Here is a 27,609-nt window from a genome sequence, read left to right on the forward strand (position 1 = left end):
TTGTAAAAGTACATTCTTTATTTATTATACTACTATATTTACATTTAACATATGAACATTCAACACATACACAGCAAATACCTGTATGGTCTATATATAGATCACATGAATTTCATTCCAAAAAGTGTTCATGATATTTTAAGTAAATGAAGTTTGCAAAAATTACCTAAGAGAAAAAAAAAGGAGAAGGCATATGGGTTATATTAGTTTAAACACAAGTGAAATACCTCACAGCAAATGCTTTCTGCACCAGACATAAAAGCACTATAATTATTTCATACCAAATAATGACCAAGCATAAAGTTGTAGTGTGAGTGCAATATGATGCAAAAAATATAATTCTTTTGAGTACCAATGCCATTATTAAGTTCAGTCTTAGCAATAAGAATTGTAAAATGAGAAGCCCTGAAAATAGCAAATACAGCATAATTAATATAATAACTGTATATTGTTCAGAAATAACCAAACTATATAGAATCATATAATAAAAACCACAAAGGAGTATTATTAGAACTTGAGGAAAGCAACATCACAAACTTGGGAAAGATTAAGACAGTTTCGAGAACAAAAAGCACATTCCCGTATGCAAATGGAACAATTCGTTCATCATAATATAAGGACCAGGTAAGACAGCAAATGATAACAATAATGTAAGGCTACAAACAGAATTGTCACATGTGTTAGCAACACAGCTGTGCACCAGAATTACTTTTTGCATTAAATGACTGCAGACTTAGAATTTTAATCACAATATTGTCAGGAAGTGCTAAACTCTGGGAAAGTTGATAAGCTTTATACTAGAGAAATATTTTTTTCTTTTGTGTAGCATTGTATAATACACATCTCATTCACAATTAGTCTAAAAGGGTACAAAGATTAATTTTTTATTATTCAAATCTCATATGGCTAAGGTTTATGGTAAGGTAATTCATTTTTATCCATATGGCCCAAACAGAATAAGTGTTTATTTGTAAATATAATAACCATCTGTTCAGTTACACAATTAGGTATCATTCTGCCATTTGATCAATAAAATTCTCTCTCATGTTCCCTTTAAATTACATATACCTGACTAGCATTCAAGCTTCAATAAGTGCTAGTCCATGTAGTCCACTAACCAGTACTGACACTGGTTGGTGGACTTCCACGTGGTCCATGTAGTCCACTAACCAGTACTGACACTGGTTGGTGGACTTCCACGTGGTCCATGTAGTCCACCAACCAGTACTGACAACTTACAGCTCATCAACAAATTTTAGTGCAGGTTTCATTCTTTATAACCCAATCCTGCTTTATAATATTTTTTCTTAGTTTATTATCTGTCAGAATGACAATTCTGTAATTTAATGTCTCAACTTCCCATCACTTCTTTAAAAGTCTGATATGAGTAAACTTGCCACTATGTACCACATGCTCTCATTATACAGCTGCTACTGTGCAGTTGTGGGTTAAAAGTTCTACACTTGAACAAGTGAATAAGTACAGCACCTTCATCACTCACACACAAATAACTTAACAAAAGCTTGTTTACTCATCCATTTGTTATAGCTCCTGCCCCTACGTACGTACGTACGTGTGTGTGTGTGTCAACTTCCCTAAACCATATGCCTCCATTCACTATCTAACATGCTCACACATGCCTGCTGGATATCCAAGCCCCTCGCACATAAAACCTTCTTTGCCTCTCCCTGTATGCCCAGTTGGGTTCATATTTCGCAGCACTATGGTGGTGGCACTTACTGGCATAGGCCTACCAATCTTAGCCTGCACCAAGCTTACCCTGGCTCATTTTGGCAACCTAAGTCACTCAGGCAAAGTCTACTCTGTCACTCTCTCCAGGGCATGGCCCTCAGGGCCTGGGGAACTTAAACACACTACACGTTACCTCTGAAGAGTATCATCCCCGCTTGAACAGGGTACAAAACAATTGCTTTACTGGTGGCTTAGCGGTGGTCCCAGCAGTTGTGCTGCCTAGAGGAAGGAACGAAGATGTGTCCATTTCATCGCCCCATACAAGAAGCATCCATCCCTCTAAAGTTGTGTCTGCAAGTTTCAATATTCAGACACAGGATCAGCAGGACTCAGGTCGAAATTTGCCGAATTTTCCTCGAGAAATCTTCGTGGCATCACCTGGACCTTCACAGCATCCCATGCTGCTCTTCAGTCACATCCTCACCATCACCTGTACGTTTATGCTGTTGTTTTCAGCTTGGAACGGCTATTTCAGCAAGTCAGAGGTGAGTTTGTGGTGTATTCTGCGTCCAGTTGGTAGAATCTGCACTGCCTTCCACACGTGTATGTATGAGGAGGGTAGGCGTGGCGATCCTGGCTCCACCATACACACCTCACCTCACGCCACCCACACTGCTACCACCTGCTACCACACTGCTACTACCACTGGTGTACTTAGCTCTGTTGGTGTACTTAGCTCTGTCGTGTACTTAGCTCTGTGAAGACTTGTTTGTGTGCTCTCTGTGAATCCCAACCAGGATGCCCTCTGAATGGGGATTAGTCACTAGTGGCGTTCCACAAGGCTTCTTCCTGCGTGCACTCAGAATCTGCAGCTCGGAGTTGCTAAGCTGGAGATACGGCGATTAACGGAGGAGAACAAGAGGATTCGTAGTAATCCTCCTGTTGTGAGTCCCCAGGTTAAGAGGGGAGCTTGGTCAGTGGCCGGGCAACATGGAACCAAGCTGAGGATCAAGAAAACTGTTGGAGAGGCAGAAACAACGAGAAACCAGAAGACTACCGTGGAAACTTCCAACCCATTCTCTGACGAATGTGAGTGTTCTACTGGGAATGCCACAATGAGCACCAAGGAAGCATTGGCAGACGTGAGTGAGACATCCCTAGAAACCCCAACGAAGACCATCGAGAACGTCTTGACGAATTCCACAAGTGGTGTAATGCTACCTGACGAATGTGAGTCGAATACTGGGAGCATCACGAAGGACAACGCCAAGGAAGGTAAAAACATTGTTGTTGTTGGGGATAGCCAAGTTAGGTACATGGATAGGGCATTCTGCTTGAAGGATAGGAGTAGGAGGCAGAGAGTGTGTTTTCCTGGGACTGGGATGAAGGATATTGTTAGCCGTCTGGATGACATCATGAGAGGTAATGGGAGCAATCCTATTATCTGTCTCAATGCTGGAGGCAACGATGTTGGCAGATGTAGGGGTGAGGACCTGATTAGCACGTATAGGTCAGCAATAGAGATAATTAGGAGGAAGGGTGGGAAACCTGTCATATGTGGCATTTTGCCAAGGAGAGGAGTTGGAAATGAATGGTTTTCCAGAGCAATTGGTGTCAATTGCTGGCTGGACAAATACTGTAAGGAAAATGCAGTAACATTCATTGACAACTGGGACCTCTTCTATGGCAGAAATGACATGTATGCCAGGGATGGGGTTCACTTATCTAGGTGTGGGGTGGGAGCACTGGCCAACGCAGTGGAGGGAGCTGTTAGGTCTTTAAACTAGGAATAGTTAGTGGTATGGGTTTTGGCGGGAAAACTGTGAAGTCGCAGGGTAGTAATATGAGTACTAGGAGAACTAGTAATAGGCAAAATGAGGTGGATATTGGAAAGCCAGTGGCACTAACTGACAAGGACAGTAATAGGTTTAGTGGAATAACAGAAAGGAGCAGGAAGGGTAAAGAGAACGGAGGGTCTTTAAATATTTATTACATAAATAGTCGCAGTGCTAGGAATAAGATGGACGAGTTGAGACTAGATGCTAGTGCAGGTAACATTGATGTATTTGCCATTACTGAGACGTGGTTTAATTCAAAAAGTCGGGACATGCCTGCAGAATGTCACATTCAGGGTTTTAAATTGTTCCAAGTAGATAGAAGTGTCGGGAAGGGGGGTGGGGTGGCATTGTATGTCCGAGATCGCTTGAACTGTTGCATAAAAATGGGTATTAAGTCTGAAGTAACACATACAGAGTCTGTTTGGATAGAATTTTCAGAGGAGCATGAAAAATTAATTTTAGGTGTGATATACTGTCCCCCAAATTTAGATAGGGACCAGGGGAGACTACTATGGGAGGAAATTGTTAGGGTCACAAGGCACGATAATGTAGTAATTCTAGGAGACTTTAACTTTAGTCATATTGATTGGAATTTCTTGACTGGGAATTTAGAATCATACGACTTCTTAGAAGTAGTTCAGGATTGTTTTTTGAAGCAGTTTGTGACTGAACCTACAAGGGGTAATAACCTGCTTGACTTAGTTCTGGCAAACAATGAATCCCTTGTTAACAATTTAGAAGTTTCAGAGGAACTGGGTGCTAGCGACCACAAATCAATTACATTTAGCATTGAATGGAAGTATGATAGTAGGGATAACTCAGTAACAGTCCCAGATTTTCGCTTAGCAGATTACGATGGGCTTAGAGAACACTTATCTGTTGACTGGGGTAACGAAGAGAGCTATCAATATGACAGTTTTCTGAACACTATACATGCTGCTCAAAGAACGTTTATCCCTTATAAAGAAATTAGATCAAATAGAAATGACCCAAAATGGATGAATAATAGGCTGAAATATCTAATAGGGCATAAGAAAGGAATTTATAGGCGTATCAAAAGAGGCGAGGGTCATCTTATGAATCAGTATATTGACATTAAGAGGGACATTAAAAAGGGGATAAGAAAAGCTAAAAGGGACTATGAAATTAAAGTTGCTAGGGATTCTAAAACCCAAAAAGCTTTTTCCAGGTATATAGAACAAAAGTCAGAGATAAGATAGGTCCTCTTAAAAATAACTATGGGCATCTTACTGACAAAGAGAATGAAACGTGCTCGATTTTAAATAATTATTTTCTCTCGGTTTTTACACAGGAAGACACTAACAATATTCCGGTAATTAATTTTTATAGTGGGCCAGAAGAAGATAAATTATGTAACATCACAGTCACTAGTGAAATGGTTGTGAAGCAGATAGACCGACTGAAGCAAAATAAGTCACCGGGTCCTGATGAGATTTTTTCAAGGGTTCTTAAGGAATGCAAAATGGAAGTCTGTGAACCATTAACTAATATTTTTAATTTATCTCTTCAAACAGGTGTAGTGTCTGATATGTGGAAGATGGCTAATGTAATTCCTATTTTTAAAACAGGGGACAAGTCGTCACCATCAAATTACCGCCCAATAAGCCTGACCTCAATTGTAGGCAAATTACTAGAGTCAATTATAGCTCAGATTATAAGAAGCCATCTCGATAAGCATAGCTTGATTAATGATACTCAGCATGGATTCACAAGAGGCCGGTCTTGTCTAACTAATTTATTAACTTTCTTCAGTAAAGCTTTTGAGGCTGTTGACCACGATAAAGAATTTGATATTATTTACTTAGATTTTAGTAAGGCATTTGATAGAGTTCCGCACCAAAGACTGTTGAAGAAAGTAGCAGCTCATGGCATTGGGGGAAGGGTGCTCTCGTGGATCGAATCATGGTTCACAGACAGGAAGCAAAGAGTGTCAATAAATGGGGTTAAATCCGAGTGGGGATCAGTAACAAGTGGCGTTCCACAGGGATCAGTCTTGGGCCTGTTGTTGTTTATAATATATATCAATGATCTTGATGAAGGAATTACTAGTGATATGAGCAAATTTGCCGATGACACGAAGGTAGGTAGGATAATTGATTCAAACGTAGATGTTAGGGAACTTCAGGAGGATTTAGACAAACTCTACTCTTGGTCAGAAAAGTGGCAGATGCAGTTCAATGTAGATAAATGGAAGCTCGGGAGTGTCCATAACCCTAGCACTTATAAGTTAAATAATGTAGAACTTAGCCATACAGACTGCGAAAAGGACTTGGGGGTTATGGTAAGCAGCAACCTTAAACCAAGACAGCAATGCCTAAGCGTACGTAATAAGGCAAATAGATTACTGGGATTTATATCAAGAAGTGTAAGCAACAGAAGTCCAGAGGTCATACTGCAGCTTTATACATCATTAGTAAGGCCTCACCTAGATTATGCAGCTCAATTCTGGTCTCCATATTACAGAATGGACATAAATTCGTTAGAAAACATTCAGCGTAGGATGACTAAATTAATACATAGCATTAGAAATCCTCCTTATGAAGAAAGATTGAAGACTCTTAAGTTACATTCACTTGTTAGACGAAGAATGAGGGGAGACCTGATCGAAGTGTATAAGTGAAGGATAGGTATTAATAAAGGGGATATTAACAAGGTCTTGAGAATATCTCTCCAAGAGAGAACCCGCAGTAATGGATTTAAATTAGATAAGTTTAGATTTAGAAAGGACATAGGAAAGTATTGGTTTGGAAATAGGGTAGTTGATGAGTGGAACAGTCTACCTAGTTGGGTTATTGAGGCTAGGACTTTGGGTAGTTTCAAATTTAGGTTGGATAAGTACATGAGTGGGAGGGGTTGAATTTGAGTGGGACTTGCACATCAGAGCTTATTTCTTGGGTAGCATTGAAAATTGGGTTGGTCAAATGTTTGTTAGTGGGATGAATTGTAAGGACCTGCCTAGTATGGGCCAACAGGCCTGCTGCAGTGTTCCTCCTTTCTTATGTTCTTATGTAATGTTTTCACTTTGCTGTTTATGAATTTCGTGTGAATTCTTTGCCAGAGCTGTATATGAGTGCCTGAAGTTACTCAAAGCCACATGCATCACGAAGCCACATGTGGATAAGGCCACGTGGATCTACAAGTCATGTGGAGCGAGCCATATGGGTTACCAAACAAGATGTCCAAAGCCACATGCTGTTGTCTGCTGACTGGCATCACCTCGTGATGTCATCCAGGATATCTGCCCAACGTCACCCAGGACGTCTGCCTGATGTCACCCAGGACTTCTGCCTGACATCACTCCAGAACATTGCCTGACGTCACTATGCTGCCTAATGTCACCCTGGACGTCTGCCCGACGTCACCCACGACGCTGATCGACGTCACCCACGACGTTGCCTGACGTCACCCATGACGTCTGCCTGGCATCACCATGCTGCCAACATCACCCTGGATGTCTGCCCTGTCAACTCGCGATTTCACTCCATGGCATCCCTCATGACATCATGCATGACATCACATGATGTCACATCGACAGTGTTATAGTTTCACAGTGAGCAATTTGTTGCAGTATTGTCGAAAACAATTGAGAGATATATGTCACGTGTTAATTCCTCTCAGTCAGTGTTCCTTACTAATGTTCTCATATGTTCGTGAATCCTTCGTGTTGATTTTTGCACAGAAAAGCATCTTTTGCTAGCGCAAGCCATGCAGTAACCACATGTGTAGTGCAGGTGTGTGCAGTTTTCTGTATGTCCCGATGTGCAGTTTGAGCCCAGATGTGTGTGTAGACCAGTGTGGTCTGAGCCCAGACCATTGATAACACCCTTGTGTTACATGTCACAGCATTGTGACCGTTTGACAACTGACACTAGTCAGTCCAGGCATCAGATTACTAGTATCTGAGCCCTCATGTACAGAAAGTTCTTATGCTTGCTACGATTCCCCGTTGAGACTTGTTTCACTCCACCTCCTGACCATCAGAGTGTAGAAAACCAGTTTGAGGACGCTTAGACTAACTCCTGCTCTGACTCCAGCTGTCGAGAGGATGACATTGTCAAGCCGCAGTAGCCCTGTTGGCAGGCGACTGACTCGTGTCACAGCTTCAGTGAGCAGCCTGCACAAAGTATGATGTCACTTTGATTACTAGCCCGCTCACTCCAGTTACGGTGTATGCTTCTACGACTCTCAGATGTTTCGCCTGAGTTGTCCCTCTTACGACTCACTCCACTCTTGCCAGCAGTGACAGTACGAGTCAAGAAATGTCCTGTGTCACTTGCCAGAAGTCCTACCCAGTTGCCGAGTAGCAGTGACGCCTCACTTGAGGGCACCAGCAGATTGTGCCCCAGGTTGAATGAACCCTGCAATGACTACTCCATGATGAGTGCTTCACCATTCCAGAAGAGACTGTACCCCATTATGTCACAGCTCAGCCACATTGATGTCTCTTGTTGCAATATCTGTCCAGACGCAGGAAGGCGTGCAGTGACGCCCCCCGAGGCTCATTGCCTTGGACCACGATGTTTAACACACCCTTCTGTTTTTTTTCTTCCCTTCCTGTTGGAAGCTTTGTTTTGTCCATGTCCACATGTATATATATATGTTTTTTATTCTGTGTTCTGTGCCCTGTTCCTGAGAGAGACTGAGTTTTTCTTCAGTCAATCATGGTCAAGGATGACCATGGGTAGGTGGCCGAGTGATGTAAGCCCTGTTGGGTTTATATTTCACAGCACTATGGTGCTGACACCTAGCTGCATAGACCTACCAATCTCAGCCCACACAACACTTGCCCTGTCTCATTCCAACAGCCAACATCACTCTCTCCCGGGCATGGCACTCAGGGCCTGGGCAACTTAAACACACTGCCTGTGTGTTTAAGTTAAGAAGACAATAAAACTACACGTTGCCTCCAAAGAGTACGATTCATCCCTGCTTGTATAAGACACAAAACAATTGCAATATCCCTCCAACTTTTCCTAGGGCGACCCTTATCCCACTTCCCTCCACTAGATTTATACACCCTCCAAATCACCCTATTTTGACCCCTTATCCCTCTGGATAATATTCTTAATAACCTCACATCTTGTCCTAATCTCCAAGCTATGAATTCTCTGCATAAAATTTACACCACACATTGTCCTTAGACATGATGTCTCCACTGTCTCCAGTTTCCTTCTCCATGTAATATTCACAACCCATGCTTCACACCCATAAAAGTGTGTTGTACATCCACATCTTGCACATCCAGAAGTTTACCCATCAACCTTTAATCCACCAATACAAAGTCCAACAAACTGTTGTCATTATGCCCTATAGCATATCTCATATATTTATTTATCCTCTTTTTCTTAAAATATGTATTATCTATTACCAAACCTCTTTCTATACAAAATTCAATCAAAGGCCCCTCATTTTCATTTACCCTTGGTACCCCAAATTTACCTACTATGCCCTCTACAACAGTTTTTCCCAGTATTTAGGTCCCCCACCACAATTACTCTCTCACTTGGTTCAAAACTCCTTAAACACTCACTTAACATTTCCCAAAGCCTATCTTTCTCTCCTCTACACTATTCTCTTCTCCAGGTGCATAAACTTACTATAATCCACTTTTTGCATCCAACCCTTATTTTAATCCACATAATCCTTGAATTTATATATTTATATTCCTTCTTTTCTGACTGCCTCTCATTTCCCAGGTGCTATATGACCCTGACAGGTTTAGCACTTCTCCAATTAAAAATATAACTTAAGAAACAAGTAAGCGATAGAAAAATCATGCATACTGCAACAGCTCTCTTATGAATTATAAGCTGAACAGTCAACTTCTTGTGATTTTACAAATATGATGGCAATGAATCAGTCCTGTGATGAGAACAGCAATTTTTAAGCTCTTGGTCAAATGGGAGGTATACTGCAAAAAATTAAACAAGAGGGTTTTTGAAGCAAAATGATTCAGGGATAGAGATGTGAATGACAAGCAAGCCCAAATGTGAAACTGCTACATATTTATAGAGGTTTAATGATAAAAAAATGCCCAAATTTATACAGATATGCCAAGCTCAGAAGATGCACAGCTATTTATTAGGTAAAAGATAAAAGGCTCCTAGGAAACTGTGCAGTATGTACTGTGACAAAGTGACCTGTGGCATTTTACTGTACACACTGAATTAAGCTCCTGAAGGTGTAAGTGAAAAATAACAAGAAATTTTACAAACAGTCTGCCATGGTATCAAGTTACTTCATCTTAAGTAATGAACACACATTGTTAACATATATACATATACACACTGGATATAACTGTCATTTACAAACTATGTAAAACATATCATATCTACATTTTTACCTCAAACTCCTAAGTGATTAACAAAAAATATTTTTTATAAAGAAATAAATATTATTAATATATTGTACAGTATTTCCATTCAAATAATATAATACAAAAATATTATTAAAGTCCATAACTAAATCATATTACACTGGTTATACATTCATGGAAATAATGAACCCAACATAAAATAAAGATTGGGGGAGAAAGAGTGGTAGCTTCCTCTTTGTGAGTATTAGTGAACTACACTCCAGTTTATGCTGCTATGAACTATATTAACTCTATAATACATTCTTGGGTATAAACAGCTTCTGAGATGTTGAATAAAAAACTAAGTTTTTGACAAATAAATATAAAATAAAAAAAGCAAGAGATAAAATAAAGATCTTCATTAATGGAATGTCTATTTATTGGGAAAAGCAACAAAACTGTCCAGGAAAATATCACTTACTGTGGCAAATCTTTTTCTTCTCTCATTATCAGATAAGAGCAAATTCCCTAGAAACTTGCAAGCTTTACCAAGATCATGAGGAAAAACTGTACAGGAGATAAGAGCTGAGGGTTACAAAACTGTGGTATCTCCTAAACAATATTTAGTTTTATAAGAGAATCTCCTACCTCCTCTACAAGCTGAGGAAAGATTTGATACTCAACATCTTTGCTTGGCTAATTGTGTGGAAATTGAAGTTGCATAGGCATATATTGTTCATTTAGAAAATATAATGATTTCTTAGATAAGAGAAGTCTACAAAATGACTGGAAGAAAGTAGGGTACGGTATAAAGTTAACTACGCTAGAAATCTGATCACACATACAATTAAAAGCTACTTTTTTATGGATATTTCACTGTTCAAAAGCCCCACCATACATGTATTTGTTGTGTAATTATACACTGCAAGGTCCTGGAGAGTAATGTAGAAAACATAAATGCTGATTCACCAATGTCATAAAACTAGGGCTCAAGTAGTCAACTGTAGAAAATATTCAAATTTTCTTTATTTTACCTTATTTTGAGAATAATATACTGTAGATAACGTCGTCCATACTTTTTGTAAGAGGGTAACCAACCTCATTCCCCTGTAATACAGACTAATATATGGATTATATGACTATGGCAAAATAATATACAAAGTTTTATACATAACTGTCAGGAGGAAGAGAAGAATTTTTGGAAGCAGGAGTTTAATTTGTACAGTATTCTATACATAAGGTAAAGGAATGCTTTATAACACTGGAGTAATAAATCAGGAATTACTTTCGTAAAACTGCATACAAATAATCCATTATATTCATAATTATATGAAAGGTTGACTATGGAGTAACAGTTAAATTTATAGTATAAATAAGAAGGCAGCATTAAACAAGTAATCTTAACAAATTTGCCATTTGCAACCTTGATAGGGCAACTTGGCATACAGAATTATTAATAAATTATTAGACGTTCTCAATAATTAATGACAACATAAATCATATCTCCTACATTGAAAAGTACTGATGCAGTAATACTTTTGAAGAGGAACTCAATGTCACCCTCAATTCAATTACAAAAATAAATTCTCGTTTTACAATTACAAGTTAAATATGTCTTAAGTTGCTGGCACGACCAATCACCCAAACATATACCGGATTCTCCAAGTCAAGTTGGAGGCTATGGCAATAATATTCAATCTACTTACAAATATATCCTAACTAATTACTGATATGAATATAGATGAAAAGCTCTTTCTTTGTTTTCCCTTTTTATATAAAACAAAATTTCACAATGTCTCAAAAAAGAAGCACAACGCAATTTTTTGTTGTAAGAAGTACGAATGTAGTATATCAGAAAGGTACAAATTTTACATTGTTATGCTTCATTACAAGGTAACATAAGAGTAACCGCTGATCCACTAGTTCTTCATCCCTGAGTGATTCTTAACATTTATGATTTTGGGTAACAGTATTCATTTTTCATAAATACAGGAGTGATCCTCTCAAACGAACAATTAAATACTGCTCTGTGTCTTTTTCAGTATTGGAAAAAATTAATATTTAAGTTTTTATACATGTAGTGGTATTAACCAGAATATGTGATGTTTGTGAAACCTCACAAATTCAAATGCCTATCTTTCTTGGTGAGATGTGTTCGAAGAATGATGAATATCCTCCTGTCTGTGAATGGCTACAGTGGCTGCAAATACAACATCCCGTTTGTCTGCTATTTCACCTAGCCACCAAATGAGAATAAACTACTGTTCTACCAATTAAATGGAGCTGCCCATTATAAAATAACAAAGGCCACAAGAAACAGATCACGGTAATCCCTGGAAACCCAGAACTCACCGAGAACAAACACACGGTTCCTTTTCACGGTGAATCAAAAAGTAAATTTCTGTAAAGCAGCTTAATCCAAAAAGTATTAAGATTACATATTTTCTTGGTTATCACTTGAGAATTACTCTTAAAATTTCAACCCTGTAACATAAAACTTTACAGAGATATTACACAAAATAATAAACAAATAGTTGTACCCATCTATTTTAAAGTCACTGGGGTAATATGTTGTCAATTCACACAGGGTGCTTGCAAAATGCCCTTAAACAACCACAAAATTTCAAATAAAAGAAAAACACATTTAACTTCCAACTCTGAAAAAGTTTGTATACAAAAAATCAAGAAAAAGGTAATTTGAAACAGCACAAGCCTCAATGATGTTAAATACCTAAATTTTGGTCTTTGCTTCTGAATCACTATTTACTCATCCCTTATACAAGAATAAGCCAGAGGAGAAAAAGTAAAGCCATTGCCATCAACACTTGAGAGAGGAAGCGTTCCTCTTGGTACTGCTGGGTTCCCGGGGCTGAAATTCCAGAACAAAATATTAGAAAGAAAGGCCTAGAGGAGGAGGAGCAATGTGAGAAGGTAAAGAAAAACAAACTAATACTGGAAAATTTCTGAATTTTATTACTCTAATGTAATCTCAGTGTTTTGGACAGTTCTACACTCATGTAGTATGAATAAAAGATATCAATTTCCAAGCAAATTATTTTAATGAAGTGCTGTAACTTTCAAAAGAATAGTCAACACTAAGACTATATCGAGTCTGCCTCTGGGATGCCAGAAATTTTTTTCATGAAAAAATAAGAAAGAATCAGACAATATCTTGTTCCTAATCATATCTTACTCATTATTTTTTAATGCATGTATAGAACTGTACTATGATCGTTCTTTTTTTAACACTCTGGTCATCTCCCACTGAGGCAGGGTGACCCAAAAAAGAAATTTAATAACTTTCTTCAGTAAAGCTTCCGAGGCTGTTGACCACGATAAAGAATTTGATATTATTTACTTAGATTTTAGTAAGGCATTTGATAGAGTTCCGCACCAAAGACTGTTGAAGAAAGTAGCAGCTCATGGCATTGGGGGAAGGGTGCTCTCTTGGATCGAATCATGGCTCACAGACAGGAAGCAAAGAGTGTCTATAAATGGGGTTAAATCCGAGTGGGGATCAGTAACAAGTGGCGCTCCACAGGGATCAGTCTTGGGCCCGTTGTTGTTTATAATATATATCAATGATCTTGATGAAGGAATTACTAGTGATATGAGCAAATTCGCCAATGACACGAAGATAGGTAGGATAATTGATTCAAACGTAGATGTTAGGGAACTTCAGGAGGATTTAGACAAACTCTATTCTTGGTCAGAAAAGTGGCAGATGCAGTTCAATGTAGATAAATGCAAGGTTCTGAAGCTTGGGAGTGTCCATAACCCTAGCACTTATAAGTTAAATAATGTAGAACTTAGCCATACAGATTGCGAAAAGGACTTGGGGGTTATGGTAAGCAGCAACCTTAAACCAAGACAGCAATGCCTAAGCGTACGTAATAAGGCAAATAGATTACTGGGATTTATATCAAGAAGTGTAAGCAACAGAAGTCCAGAGGTCATACTGCAGCTTTATACATCATTAGTAAGGCCTCACCTAGATTATGCAGCTCAATTCTGGTCTCCATATTACAGAATGGACATAAATTCGTTATAAAACATTCAGCGTAGGATGACTAAATTGATACATAGCATTAGAAATCTTCCTTATGAAGAAAGATTGAAGACTTTTAAGTTACATTCACTTGTTAGACGAAGAATGAGGGGAGACCTGATCGAAGTGTATAAGTGGAAGATAGGTATTAATAAAGGGGATATTAACAAGGTCTTGAGGATATCTCTCCAAGAGAGAACCCGCAGTAATGGATTTAAATTAGATAAGTTTAGATTTAGAAAGGACATAGGAAAGTATTGGTTTGGAAATAGGGTAGTTGATGAGTGGAACAGTCTACCTAGTTGGGTTATTGAGGCTAGGACTTTGGGTAGTTTCAAATTTAGGTTGGATAAGTACATGAGTGGGAGGGGTTGGATTTGAGTGGGACTTGCACATCAGAGCTTATTTCTTGGGTAGCATTGAAAATTGGGTTGGTCAAATGCTTGTTAGTGGGATGAATTGTAAAGGACCTGCCTAGTATGGGCCAACAGGCCTGCTGCAGTGTTCCTCCTTTCTTATGTTCTTATACTTTCACCATCATTCACATATAATCACTGTCTTTGCAGAGGCATGCAGATATGACAGCTCAGATGTCACCCAAACAGCAAATATCCCAATCCCCTCCTTTAACCCTAAACTGTCCAAACGTAGATCTACTTTTTTCAACATTTGAAAGTATGTAAAAAAACGTAGACTTTTTTTTTACATTTGAAAATGTGTAAAAAACTTTGATCTATGTTTTTTTTGTTATATTTGAAAATGTAAAAAAAACATAGATCTACGTTTGGAGCACTACGCATGTGAATAATAGATCTGTTTGGACGGTTTAAGGGTTAAAGTGCAGGCATTGTGCTTCCCACCTCCAGGCCTCAAGTCCAGCTAACTGGTTTTTCCTGAATCCCTTCACAAATTATCCTGCTCAGACTCCAACAGCTCATCAAGCCCCTTGCTCACACCCCCAACAGCTCATCAAGTCCCAAAAACCATTCGTCTCCATTCACTCCTATCTATTATGCTCACACATGCCTGCTGTATGTGATCATTTTTTCTTTTCAACAGGTCAACCATCTCCCACTGAGGCAGGGTTACCCAAAAAATAAACTCACCATCATTCAATATTTTCACCATCATTTACACATTATCACTGTTTTTGCAGAGGCACTCGGATACGACAGTTCAGCTGTCACTCCAAACATCCAATATCCCAAACCCCTCCTTTAAAGTGCAGGCATTGTACTTCCCACCTTCAGGACTTGTAAAATGAAAACTACTCTATTATCATATAATGTAATGAGGAAGAAAAAATTTGAGATCTAAATAGTGCTTAAACCAAGCAATTATTTAGCACTGAGTAGAATATAAATGGCTCACACATCAACAACATGCACTCAAACTAAAATACAAGTAAAAATACCCACCCAATATAATAAATATATTCATAAAAGGTTGAAAACTTGCACATCTATTATAAAATAATCAAGTGTCTCACATTATAAGAGTAACCTAAAGGTTCACTGAAGCCTCAGCAGAGCCAGGTGATAACTAACCATACCAAATTTTGAACCACAGAAGCTGAGGGCGCACGGCCACAAATTGGTGAGAAGGGGGCAATGGTAATACAATGGTAGACTAAACCAACAATATGTAAAAAGACACAAAATGCAGATTATGGTATTTTATTGTAGACACTCCATCCACCAGGGACTTTATCAAATTGATGAAAGTCCCTGGTGGACAAATTGTCTTCACAATAAAATGCCATAACCTACATTTTGTTTAACTTACAGAATGGGTCAAAATCTTTGCTAAGCAGGTATGTATGGGTGAGGCTTGTATGTCATGTCTTCAACTGAGAGAATTCTCTCAAAGTGATTATTCTTGAAACTTGTTGGCTATTTGTAGAGCCTACTGGGATTGCCACTTTTCTACTAAAAGGGCCAAAAAAGTCACTGGCAAAAGTCTACTGTGGAGAGCTCTTTATGTCAGCCTTAATCTCAATATTTTCGAAGCACCAAGAGAACTCCACATCTTTGTTCCTAGAGGGAACATGGGTTGTACACTCCTGGATCTTTTGAACCATAGAGTCCACAAAGACACTGCACTAGGTCCAGCAGGGAACTCTGGCAGTCACAGATGGTGAAGTGGAGCCCATTACTGCTGTCAATCAAGAAGAGCTATCAGGAAAACCTGGAGCTCTGGTGTGAACACCAACAACTCAATCAATAACCAGGTACAATACAAATCCTCAGTGAGAATCATTGTAAAAATTCATTCCACCATTTGTTCATCCCATCAGAAAGACCTTAATCTTCAAAGCATGAACATAATTATGCATTAGGAAGTAGATACAGTATTTATCTCCACCAGCTGAATATAAAGATGTAAATTGAGTACCATCCAGGATGGGCAGAGGAAGAAACCAACCTACTGGATAGCATACCTATTAGATCACATATGCTGATATTTGCCAACATTAACATGCCTTAAATCTTGAATGAAATATTTTAATCCTTGCATTAATTTAGGATCATTTAAAAACTTTCTTTAAAAAAAAAAAACTTTAGTTTCATATTGTATTATTATGCAATATTCATGAGGAAATTTTAAACCCGTAGGGGTTATATAGCATCAGGGGAATAAAAAGGTAATCAGGTTAGAGCCAAGTAATGAGAGGACAAATTCAATTCCTTGGATCAAGAGCTCCTTAGTGATATCAAGGAACCTCCCTAGAGGGCTGTAATGCATATTCGTAACACTTGCGTACTTAGCCATAATAAACACAACTCGCACAGCTCAATCCCCAACATCTAATAGTAAATGGGGAATAAAATAGTGCATATAAACAGTACAGTATATGAATGTCCTTGTTTTGCATAAAAAGCAAGGATTACTTAAGTTTTCTTGCATGTTTGTGATCATCTTTTTTTTTGCCATGGATGTACCAATGAATGACAACATCAGTTTCTAAATTTAAAAGAAAATTCCAGATGCACCCCTTAAAAATGTATTTTTGTACAAACAATAAATATGTAAATATTATTATCGGATATATCACAGAAAACTGCGCCATAAAAATACCTTTTTGGTCAGCCAAAGAAGAGATTCCAATAGAAGAAGAAGGCCATAATGAGTAAAATATATTGCAGAAGCTGGGGCAACTCTCTCTCCATTTCTGTAACAGCAATGTAATGAGTCAGTTGTGTGCCTTGAGGGATCTATTGCAAAAGCTTAAGTGATACTTTTTTAGTGGTTCAACAGTCGCCAAGACATATAGAAAATGGTCCAGTTCATTTCTTGGGCCTTCTGAAGACTTAATTCTGTTACCACCTTAAATTCTTAACGATTTCTCATAAATTAAAATAATTAAAGAAGATATTTAAATGTAATGAAGCAGTCTAGGACTTAAATATATTTTTCCAATAATTAGAAAATCAATCATGGGTAATAAGCAAAACCACTGACTCATTTCATTGCATGTCACCTTGAGCAATAATGCTACATTAACTGACTTAACCTGAGCTTATTCTTTTCATTGGCAAGTAAGAAAATTTATTGCTGACTAAACAAGTCACAAGTCATTTAAAGAAAATACAAACTGGGATATGTTAAACTAAATCCAAATACCAAAATAACAATGGCTATATGACACAGCCATACTGCCACTAGTTAGTTAGTGACAGCCATACTGTCACTAACTAAATCAGGCTTAATTTTCATATGTTCTATCAATCCCATAGCCACCTAGATGAGAACCATTTTTTCCCCCTTCAAAATTTGACCTTGAAGACAGTATGATGAATTAAATAAATATTGTTTAACCTTTTGAATAATTATTAGATAAAGCTGATACTTTATAATGCTCTGCCTTTCATGCTAACAAGCTCATTTATAATGCATGTATAGCAACAAGAAAACACTGAAAATTTTACTGGGTTTAACTCATGCTGACAGTCATGCAACACAGCTATCATATACAGGGAATACTACGTATGTGACCTATTAAACTTTCTGTGATGAATATGAAATTTCTTAGTATGGTGAGGTGGCAATTTCTATCTAGTTAAGTCTAATCACAGCTATTTTTCGTAAGGTCAGTAAAAGTAAATAACAAACAAGAATGGATGAATTTATGTTAAATTTCCAAGCTTCTGTTTGCTTTCATTTGATGTGAGATTTTTTTTTAAGCAACCAATTAAGTAACCCATTTCTTTCTGCACATTCTTCTATATTATCTTTCAATATCTCCACTTTTTTTAAAGTTAAATTCAAATATGCAATTGGTTAAGTTCTGCAAATAAAAAAATATGCATAATTTTAATGACATTAACCTGTGAATAATTGTTTTTATGTTCTTATTCAAATGTATAAATGTACAAATAAGTACTGTACAAAAGCCTAGTTGTGAGAGAAGCAAGTCTGTCTCTTGCAATCAGCAGACCATAACTGCCATGGATCAGAGGCAGGAAAGCACCTGCTCGAGCAAAGACAACTGAATGATGGACAACAGATTGGAGTGTTTTGTGTGTTTCTCGCTGCCTGTGATTTGTGCTCATGATCTCATTATCAGCGGCCACATTTTAAGTTGCATGTATTACTGTCTTTGATGAGTATTGCACAGAAAAGCCATTACAAGAGCAAATTTCTGGTAGGATTCACTTTTCAATTGGGAGAGGAGGGAATGGATGAGTAAAAACACGTATGGGAGACTGAGATGTGGAATGTGAGAAAGGAAGCCAGTATACAGTGGTACCCCGAGTTCTGAACTTTTTTCGTTCCAGAAGGCTGTTCGAGTGCTGTTACCGAACGAATTTGTTCCCATATGGAATAATGGGAATTAGATCAGTCTGCTTCAGACTCCCAAAAATACACTTGCAAAAGCACTTACAATAATACATTTACATAACTGGTCGAGTTGGGAGCAGTTTGAAACCACTGTACCTCATATATACAATGCATAACTGTGAATTTTCCCTTTTCCCCTAATAAAATTTACATGGATTATTGTCCAAGTCCTCATCTCGAGTTAAAATATGGGTCTCTACAAGAATATGCAGTTTTCTTAATGTATTTTTTACTTAACATACCTTATGTCTCTCCATGGGGAAATGGAACAGAATTCTTCCTCCGTAAGCCATCCGTGTTGTAAGAGGCAACTAAAACGCCGGGAGCAAGGGGCTAGTAACCCCTTCTCCCATATAAATTACTAAATTTAACCCTTTGAGGGTCGACAGGCCCTCTCCGAAACTCGTTCTCAGGGTCGGCCAAATTTAAAAAAAAAAAAAAATTATTTTCTCTTATGAAAAGATAGAGAATCTTTTCCCGATCATAACGACACCAAAAGTTTGAAATTTGATAGAAAACTTACGGAATTATGCTCTCGCAAAGTTAGCGGTCTCGGCGATGTTTATGGATCGGCGATTTTGCCCACTTTGAGCCCCATTTTCGGCCAATTTCACTGTACTAGTCGACAAAAAACATGAATATTTCGCTAGAACTCCATTTTTTCTATCGAATGGGTGCAAGAAACCACCCATTTATAAATTCAACTATCCAGTACAGTGGTCAGAATTTAGCAATTTTGCCAATTTCACACAAATTTCAAAAGATGCCAATTTCGGAATAGGGTCCAGAATAAACAAGAAAGACATTCCTGGCACTAAAATGACATTTCCTCTAGTCATTAGTCACGTCTCAAGGCCCCTCTTATATTCTTTTGCTTTCCACTTTGAATTTTTATTCTCACAAAAAATATAAGATTTACTGTTATGCAGACTACTGCATTAGTGTAAAAAATGGTATAAATATTATTGGTGCACGTGTGAAAGAATATCAGACTCACCAGTTGACGTGTATTGCACGCTTGGCACGATTTGTTTACTTTTGAAGTTTGGTAAAAATCGAACATTTCTGCTACTTTGAGCTCAATTTCAAGGCACCTTTCATTGTAAAACCAGTCAAAATCATCTCAATTTCAGTAATATGTCTTCCATTCTATAAAATGAGACCAAGAAAACTAGAATACAACAATAAATACTATACGAAAATACACTGCAAAGTCGCTGATTTATTAAAAAAAAATGGAAAAAGTTTTTTTTTTCTCATTATGCACCGTGTGCTGCAGGATTTTTTTTAGACTGTGCACACTGACCACATAGACCCATTCTTTCATATGAAGGCCTACCAGCTTTCTCCCACTAGATTTGAGGTCGCTAGAATTTATGAGTACTAGTACGTCAAAAACCCCTACGCGTAAGACGTACTAGTACGACGAAAACCCTCAAAGGGTTAAAAGAGAAACTTTCATTTTTCTTTTTGGGCCACCCTGCCTTGGTGGGATACGGCCGGTGTGTTGAAAGAAGAAAGATACCTTATGTCTCTATTCAGGTTGTAAAGCGAAGGGTAACTGTAGCACGTTACTAAAGGCAGTCCAGTTTCTATACAGGAAAGGAATCATCCTTTTATAAATGTGTGCATAAATAATTGTCGAATATAATAAATGCCAGAATCACATTTTTCGCCACACCCCTCATCTGGAGTAGTGATTCTTCCATGGCTTTTATTATGGCTAGCTTAAAATTATCCAATCCCCCCCCTGGTTGTGAATAAATACTCACCTGGAGGAACTGCACCTGCTCCCCAGTTGTTGAAGGTAGTGAATATTCCGAAGGGAAATGCACCAATGCCAAAATGGAACTGGAATCCCCCGCCATCTCCAAACCCAAACCCAGGCATAAATCCATTGTGGGGCTCAGGTTCAGTGCGCTGACCAGGAGGTCGAGGTGGAAGCTTATCTCTGCAATGTACCACCAAATATTTATTTTCTTCATATACAGCACATTATTACAGTATTATTATATTTGTGTGAAGCATCAAACCTGTAAGGGTCATCCCTTGGGCAACCTGCTGCATTAATTCTTATAATAAGTATGAAAAGAAATGTATTCATTGGTTAAGTGCTAAACCTGCAAGGGTCAACACAACACCTTGGGAAGAGGGGGCACTCAAATTCTATTTGAGGAAACAGGGAGCATCTCCAATTTCATGGATTCAAGAGCCCTCCATTAGCATGAAGAAAGCAATCAAAAAATACAGCAGTAGTAGTAATTAAATAATTTTGTGTAGCATTCTGATGTAAATAGAGAAATACAGACATTAAGTAGTTCCTGCATTTCTAATAAACAAAAACAAGTGAAGAAATATTAATGACAATAAACAAAATGAAAGTTGAAATATAAGAGTAAAACAAAATACATGTTGGCCATCACTAATCCGGCATCACTGGGACCTGTAGTGTGCTGGATTAGTGAGTTTGCAGGATTATAGAGTGGTTAGGTTAAAATACACTTAATTAACCTATCAAAAGAGACTCTTTCTGCTAAATCTTCTCATTTTCATCGCTGCTTTCTCCTCCACTGGCTTGCTACTGTGGAGTTACAACCATCTGCACAATTTATGAGTCAGTTTAATGATGAAATCTGAGTCAGTATAATGATGGAATCTGAAATTATGCTAGCTGAAATTAGTGTTGGATTACTGATGGAACCGGATAACTGATTGCCGGATTAGTGATGGCCAACCTGTACAACACGATACAGGGGGTAAAATTATAGAGAATTTTGCTATTTTAAAAAGTGCAGTTTAAAAACTTTATATCAAACTGCCCTGCATCTATGAGTGAGCAAAATGAAAGGGGTATATGTAGCAGAGGAAATAATTCAGTATAGAATGCTTAGTAGTAAATGAAGATGTTGAAATAAGGAAACAATTTACAGATTAATGCCATTACTACATTCACACAGTCAGCAAGATTCTATGTGCTGTTTTGGATCTCTCTCTCAGGAGGAATCTCTAAATTTTCTTTTGCAACTACACACCCCTGGACTGAGCCTCTGTAAGTCCCTCACGTAAAAAACTAAAGCTGTTCATTACAATTTTGTTTCAAACTTAGAGCAGAGGGTGATAGGTGGTTTCTGTAAAAACTTGCAATCCAGAATGGCTGCTACAAACATTACCATGTTCATTTTGTGGCAAACTTAAGATCTCTTAATTTAAGTCACTGGAGTCTAGCAACATGTAGCAAGCAAGCTGGGGTGGGTGAAAGCTTGCTAATGAACTTCCATACCTTCGTCACTGTGTTTACATGAGAAGTAACTCAGAGAATGGAAACAAGTCTGTCAGTGCATTTTCTTAGATAGCTATATGATACAATGAACATGAGTTATATTTTTTAAGTTGTAAATTGGCCCCTAAGTGTACTGGCATTAACAGAAGCACAATTACACCTTTAACCAAAGGTGTAACTTATAGCAAATGTTACACACAGGTTTTCCTCCTCCATTCTTCATTTATTTTGAGCTTAGCATCTAAATTCAATGTTTCCTTCATATATTTTCAGACATTATGCTCTATGTTCATACAAATATTTAATAAACCTATATGCCTAAATAACAAATATTTAAGCCAAGTACTGTACTAATACTTCCAAACAAGATGGGTAAAATGACATATTTTTTATGCTACTTCCTTATGAATAAGTGAATGTTTTAAATGATAAGTAAGTGTTTTAATACCATGTGAAGACAAATAAGAACTGACCTTGGATCCTGTTGATTACCAGACCCTCTACCATACAGGGGTATCACCTTCTCTCTTGATATTGCTGCTTTACAAACAGGACATGTTTGATTGTTTGGTCGTGTTTCTAGCCACTGGTGTAAGCAAGGCCAACTGCAAGATTTTTCATTGCTAATACTCCAGTTTTAAACTTAGTAAACATGTATGTAAACTGATAATGTCTGCTATATGTACAGTAGACATTAACAAACACACTATAAACATATCTTCCAACTCCCTTACACAAGGTTACTGAATTAATACATTTTTTTTTCAACACGTCGGATGTGTCCCACTGAGGCAGGGTACGATGCTCTCTCTCATTTCCCTACTATTATTTTATGTCATTTTGCAAAACACAGTTGAGATGAGCAGCATACATGGTGGCATCACTGATGTGATGAGGAAACTCCAGGATAATAGAGTGGCTGCAGCTGCACTGTTGATGCCATGGCTATTGTAGTGAAAGGTTAAATCCTGTGTAGCCATGACTCATAAATACGTAAAGAAGTTTTCAATAGAGGCATGCATGAGTGCCAAGAAGATCTCAAAAGTCACCACTGTAGAAAGCTGCTCCATATTTTGATGGTGTTACAAAGTCAATTTGTGAAGTGTTAAACTTCAATTTATTAGCATATGTACAATACAGCTAGGAAGTAGGTTGGTAGACAGCAACCGCCCAGGGAGGTGTACTACTGTCCTGCCAAGTGAGTATAATACGGAAGCCTGGACTTGTTTTACATGATGGTAGGATTGCTGGTGTCTTTTCTCTTTCTCATAAACATGTAAGATTTCAAGTATGTCCTGCTACTTCTATTTACATTTAGGTCACACTACACATACATGTATAAGTATATATATATACACACACCCCTATGGATTTTCTTCTATTTTCATACTAGTTCTTATTTTTGTTTATTTCCTCTTATCTCCATGGGGAAGTAGAACAGAATTCTTCTTCCGTAAGCCATGCTTGTTGTAAGAGGTGACTAAAAATACCGGGAGCAAGGGGCTAGTAACCCCTTCTCTTGTATAAATTACTAAATTTAAAAAGAGAAACTTTCATTTTTGTTTTTGGGCCACCCTGCCTTGGTGGGGATACGGCTGGTTTGCTGAATGATGATGATGTCAGTATAATAACTATGCTTTAAAGTGCATACAGTAGATGGATACACTGCTCAATTAATATATTTTACCAGCCTTTGTTTCACCAAGATAAACATAAGTTTAATGTTTAAGGTCAGTGTGAAGAGTAATTCTCAAAATACTGCATGAAAACCAAAGCGGCAGGTAAATAAAAAAAAAATTCCAAGAAGGGATAACTAAACAAGTCAAAGACTCCCCTAATAATAAAAAAAGGCATTACAAATGATCAAGATATTTTAAGGGGGCATGAATATAAAAGTGAATAAGCCAATTCTGCCATACCAAAAGAGATGTCCACACATGGAGATGACCGCATCCTTTGCTGTATCGAGACATATATTGCACTCAAAGTTTGAATTGTCAGTGGCATCTTCTCCATTGCCTTCTGCTCCACCCGAGGCATTGTTGCTGCTTTCACTCCGACTGTCACTAGTGCTACTTGGCCCAGCTGTTGCCATCCTGGCAGGGCTTCTTAAGCTGGCACTCACTGGCAAATTTTGGTGTTCACTACTCATGTAATTTCTGTAAATAAAATATTTGTTATAAATATCTTTTAACTGTTTACAAAATTCTAACATATAATAAAACTAAATTTTTCTAAGAGAGAATGCAGAGCCTTCTCAGCTTCCCATGGTTTTTGCTTCAGTAACACTACTCAAGAGTTTGCACCACTCATCCACAACTCTGTTAACAAACCTGTGCTTTCCTGTGAACCCATTGCTGTAAGTCCTCTCTTATATATTTTTAGCATGTTATTTATATTCCCTTATTTATTCCTGTCTTCCATTTAAACTCCTCAACCTTTTTTTTTTATTAGCACACTGGCCGATTCCCACCAAGGCAGGGTGACCCGAAAAAGAAAAACTTTCACCATCATTCACTCCATCACTGTCTTGCCAGAAGGGTGCTTTACACTACAGTTTTTAAACTGCAACATTAACACCCCTCCTTCAGAGTGCAGGCACTGTACTTCCCATCTCTAGGACTCAAGTCCGGCCTGCCGGTTTCCCTGAATCCCTTCATAAATGCTACTTTGCTCACACTCCAACAGCACGTCAAGTATTAAAAACCATTTGTCTCCATTCACTCCTATCAAGCACGCTCACGCATGCCCGCTGGAACTCCAAGCCCCTCGCACACAAAACCTCCTTTACCCCCTCCCTCCAAGTTTTCCTAGGCCGACCCCTACCCCGCCTTCCTTCCACTACAGACTGAGACACTCTTGAAGTCATTCTGTTTTGCTCCATTCTCTCTACATGTCCGAACCATTTCAACAACCCTTCCTCAGCCCTCTGGACAACAGTTTTGGTAATCCCGCACCTCCTCCTAACTTCCAAACTACGAATTCTCTACATTATATTCACACCACACATTGCCCTCAGACATGACATCTCCACTGCCTCCAGCCTTCTCCTCGCTGCAACATTCATCACCCATGCTTCACAACCACATAAGAGCGTTGGTAAAACTATACTCTCATACATTCCCCTCTTTGCCTCCAAGGACAAAGTTCTTTGTCTCCACAGACTCCTAAGTGCACCGCTTACCCTTTTCCCCTCATCAATTCTATGATTCACCTCATCTTTCATAGACCCATCCGCTGACATGTCCATTCCCAAATATCTGAATACATTCACCTCCTCCATACTCTCTCCCTCCAATCTGATATCCAATCTTTCATCGCCTGATCTTTTTGTTATCCTCATAACCTTACTCTTTCCTGTATTCACTTTTAATTTTCTTCTTTTACATACCCTACCAAATTCATCCATCAACCTCTGCAACTTCTCTTCAGAATCTCCCAAGAGAACAGTGTCATCAGCAAAGAGCAACTGTGACAACTCCCACTTTATGTGTGATTCTTTATCTTTTAACTCCACGCCTCTTGCCAAGACCCTCACATTTACTTCTCTTACAACCCCATCTATAAATATATTAAACAACCACGGTGACATCACACATCCTTGCCTAAGGCCTACTTTTACTGGGAAATAATCTCCCTCTTTCCTACATACTCTAACTTGAGCCTCACTATCCTCATAAAAACTCTTCACTGCTTTCAGTAACCTACCTCCTACACCATACACCTGCAACATCTGCCACATTGCCCCCCTATCCACCCTGTCATACGCCTTTTCCAAATCCAAAAATGCCACAAAAACCTCTTTAGCTTTATCTAAATACTGTTCACTTATATGTTTCACTGTAAACACCTGGTCCACCTACCTTTCCTAAAGCCTCCTTGTTCATCTGCTATCCTATTCTCTGTCTTACTCTTAATTCTTTCAGTAATAACTCTACCCTACACTTTACCAGGTATACTCAACAGACTTATCCCCCTATAATTTTTGCACTCTCTTTTGTCCCCTTTGCCTTTATACAAAGGAACTATGCTCCTATCCTAACTAATTCTACACTTTTCTAGAGAGTGAAGATATAGGGCCCTTAAGTCTATCCTTGTAGGAAAGATTTCTGGCACATGAGATCAACTCTGTCATCTAATATAGTTACCAGAACTGCACAGCATACTGTAAATAGGGTCTTATCAACGATATATAGTGATGATGTATAACTGAGGATTTGTTATTTATACTTCTTGATACGAAGCCAAGAATTTTCTCACAACTACACTTCTCACACTTCTTTTATAACAACTCTCCCCAGTCTTTACACACTGAAAAACCTCTGTCCTCCCATAGTAATACTTTTCACACAGTTCTCACATTAAAGACTCACCACAATATTCTCCCAGAAGACTGTCATGATATCTTATAAATTAGATTATTATTACATTCATGGTGAGCACTAAAACCAGAGGGGTTATACAGTGCCTGGGAAATGAGACATTCAGACTGAACCCAAGGAAGGAGAGCACAGGTTCAAATTATATGCTCCAGATAGAAATATAATTTAAGTGCTAAATCCATATGGGTCATATAGCTCAAAATAAAAAGAATTTATAATTATTATAATAACTAAGCACTAAACCCAAAATTCAAGACAGAAACAAACATCCACTAATACTGTTTACATTCTATATTTCTGCCTGGCTACTATAGGAATAAGTCGATCCCATTTTTTTCCTGTATAGGCATGCTCTGTCGGAGAAAAATACCATAGTTTCTCAAGGCTATGCAGAGGTGGTCAGCCATTTAGCTTCTGGCCAGGCCCATAGGTACTTAACCTGACTGATCAAGAAATACGCAGCACACCAGCCGTTACTCTAGCTAGTCATGCATGAAGCCTGGTAACATGCACTGAAGACTGGCCAAGCAACACACCTGCCAGCTGCCTGCTTACCAGTCATCGACTCGTATATTAACGTCGTTTAGGTCACGAGATCAAGTATGTTGGTGAGGGTAATGGCTGTCCTACCCAGGACCAGCCAGACTCATCACATCATTCCTCCCTCCACTCCAACTGCCACCTTCTTCACATATCTTGAGGTGTCCTGGGCAGTACCTTTCCTCTAGTGCCTCGCCTCAGCAGTTTCTAGAGGGTGTAAGTCGCCTGGGAGCAACACAGATGTTGGAATACTTACGAGAAAAATTCAATATCGAAAGAGAAGTAGGAAATCCTACCCTTGATATTCCCGGGTCACACAACACATTTTTCAACCACAACCAACAACATTATAAAATCAAACATCACCAACACTCCATAATATGCAATATTTATTATTTCTTTACACGTTTTAAAGACGAAATTAGAGAGAGATATTGGCGGTGAAAAAGTTGAGTGAAATATATGAATGCTGTACATGAGACGTAAATATGGTTGAGGTTGAGGTTGTGAGGTAAACATTGACCTCTGACGTGTCCATCATCATGTACTTATTACAACCTATTTTTCTCTTATTCTAATGCAATGAATAAATATGCACATTGAAGACCATCTGTTTCCTTTAAGATTTACTCTATATTACACTCGACATAAACAAAGTTGAGTGAAGACAT

General features: G+C 38.2%; 1 protein-coding gene across 6 annotated transcripts; it reads right to left on the reverse strand.

The window, feature by feature from the left end:
- On the reverse strand, positions 1-27,349 carry LOC128687951 (E3 ubiquitin-protein ligase RNF185). Of its 6 annotated transcripts, none has more exons than XM_070083626.1 (6): positions 27,235-27,349; positions 23,936-24,175; positions 22,490-22,621; positions 20,509-20,687; positions 16,973-17,066; positions 1-12,715 (listed from the first exon to the last, which is right to left on the reverse strand). In XM_070083626.1, exons 1-5 carry the CDS (start codon positions 27,261-27,263, stop codon positions 16,981-16,983), a joined length of 666 nt encoding a protein of 221 aa, XP_069939727.1. In that variant the 5' UTR covers positions 27,264-27,349; the 3' UTR covers positions 1-12,715; positions 16,973-16,980. The 6 variants fall into 6 exon arrangements, with proteins under 6 accessions (XP_069939727.1, XP_069939729.1, XP_053631562.1 ...); XM_070083628.1 differs by having other exon boundaries at positions 26,954-27,246; XM_053775587.2 differs by lacking the exon at positions 16,973-17,066 and having other exon boundaries at positions 27,235-27,347.
- Positions 27,350-27,609: the final 260 nt, after the last annotated feature.

Source organism: Cherax quadricarinatus, chromosome 10 (assembly GCF_038502225.1).
Source record: "Cherax quadricarinatus isolate ZL_2023a chromosome 10, ASM3850222v1, whole genome shotgun sequence".
NCBI classification, from domain to species: domain Eukaryota; kingdom Metazoa; phylum Arthropoda; class Malacostraca; order Decapoda; family Parastacidae; genus Cherax; species Cherax quadricarinatus.

What these genes read in the sequence shown, in the direction of transcription:
- LOC128687951 (XM_053775587.2), bottom strand. Translation starts at nt 27,263, where the DNA reads ATGTGTTGTGTGACCCGGGAATATCAAGG. An exon ending in ATGTGTGGACATCTCTTTTG is followed by an intron (nt 22,622 to 23,935) that starts GTATGGCAGAAT and finishes AAAATCTTGCAG; the next exon opens with TTGGCCTTGCTTACACCAGT. An exon ending in AGCAGGTGCAGTTCCTCCAG is followed by an intron (nt 12,716 to 20,508) that starts GTGAGTATTTAT and finishes CTGGAATTTCAG; the next exon opens with CCCCGGGAACCCAGCAGTAC.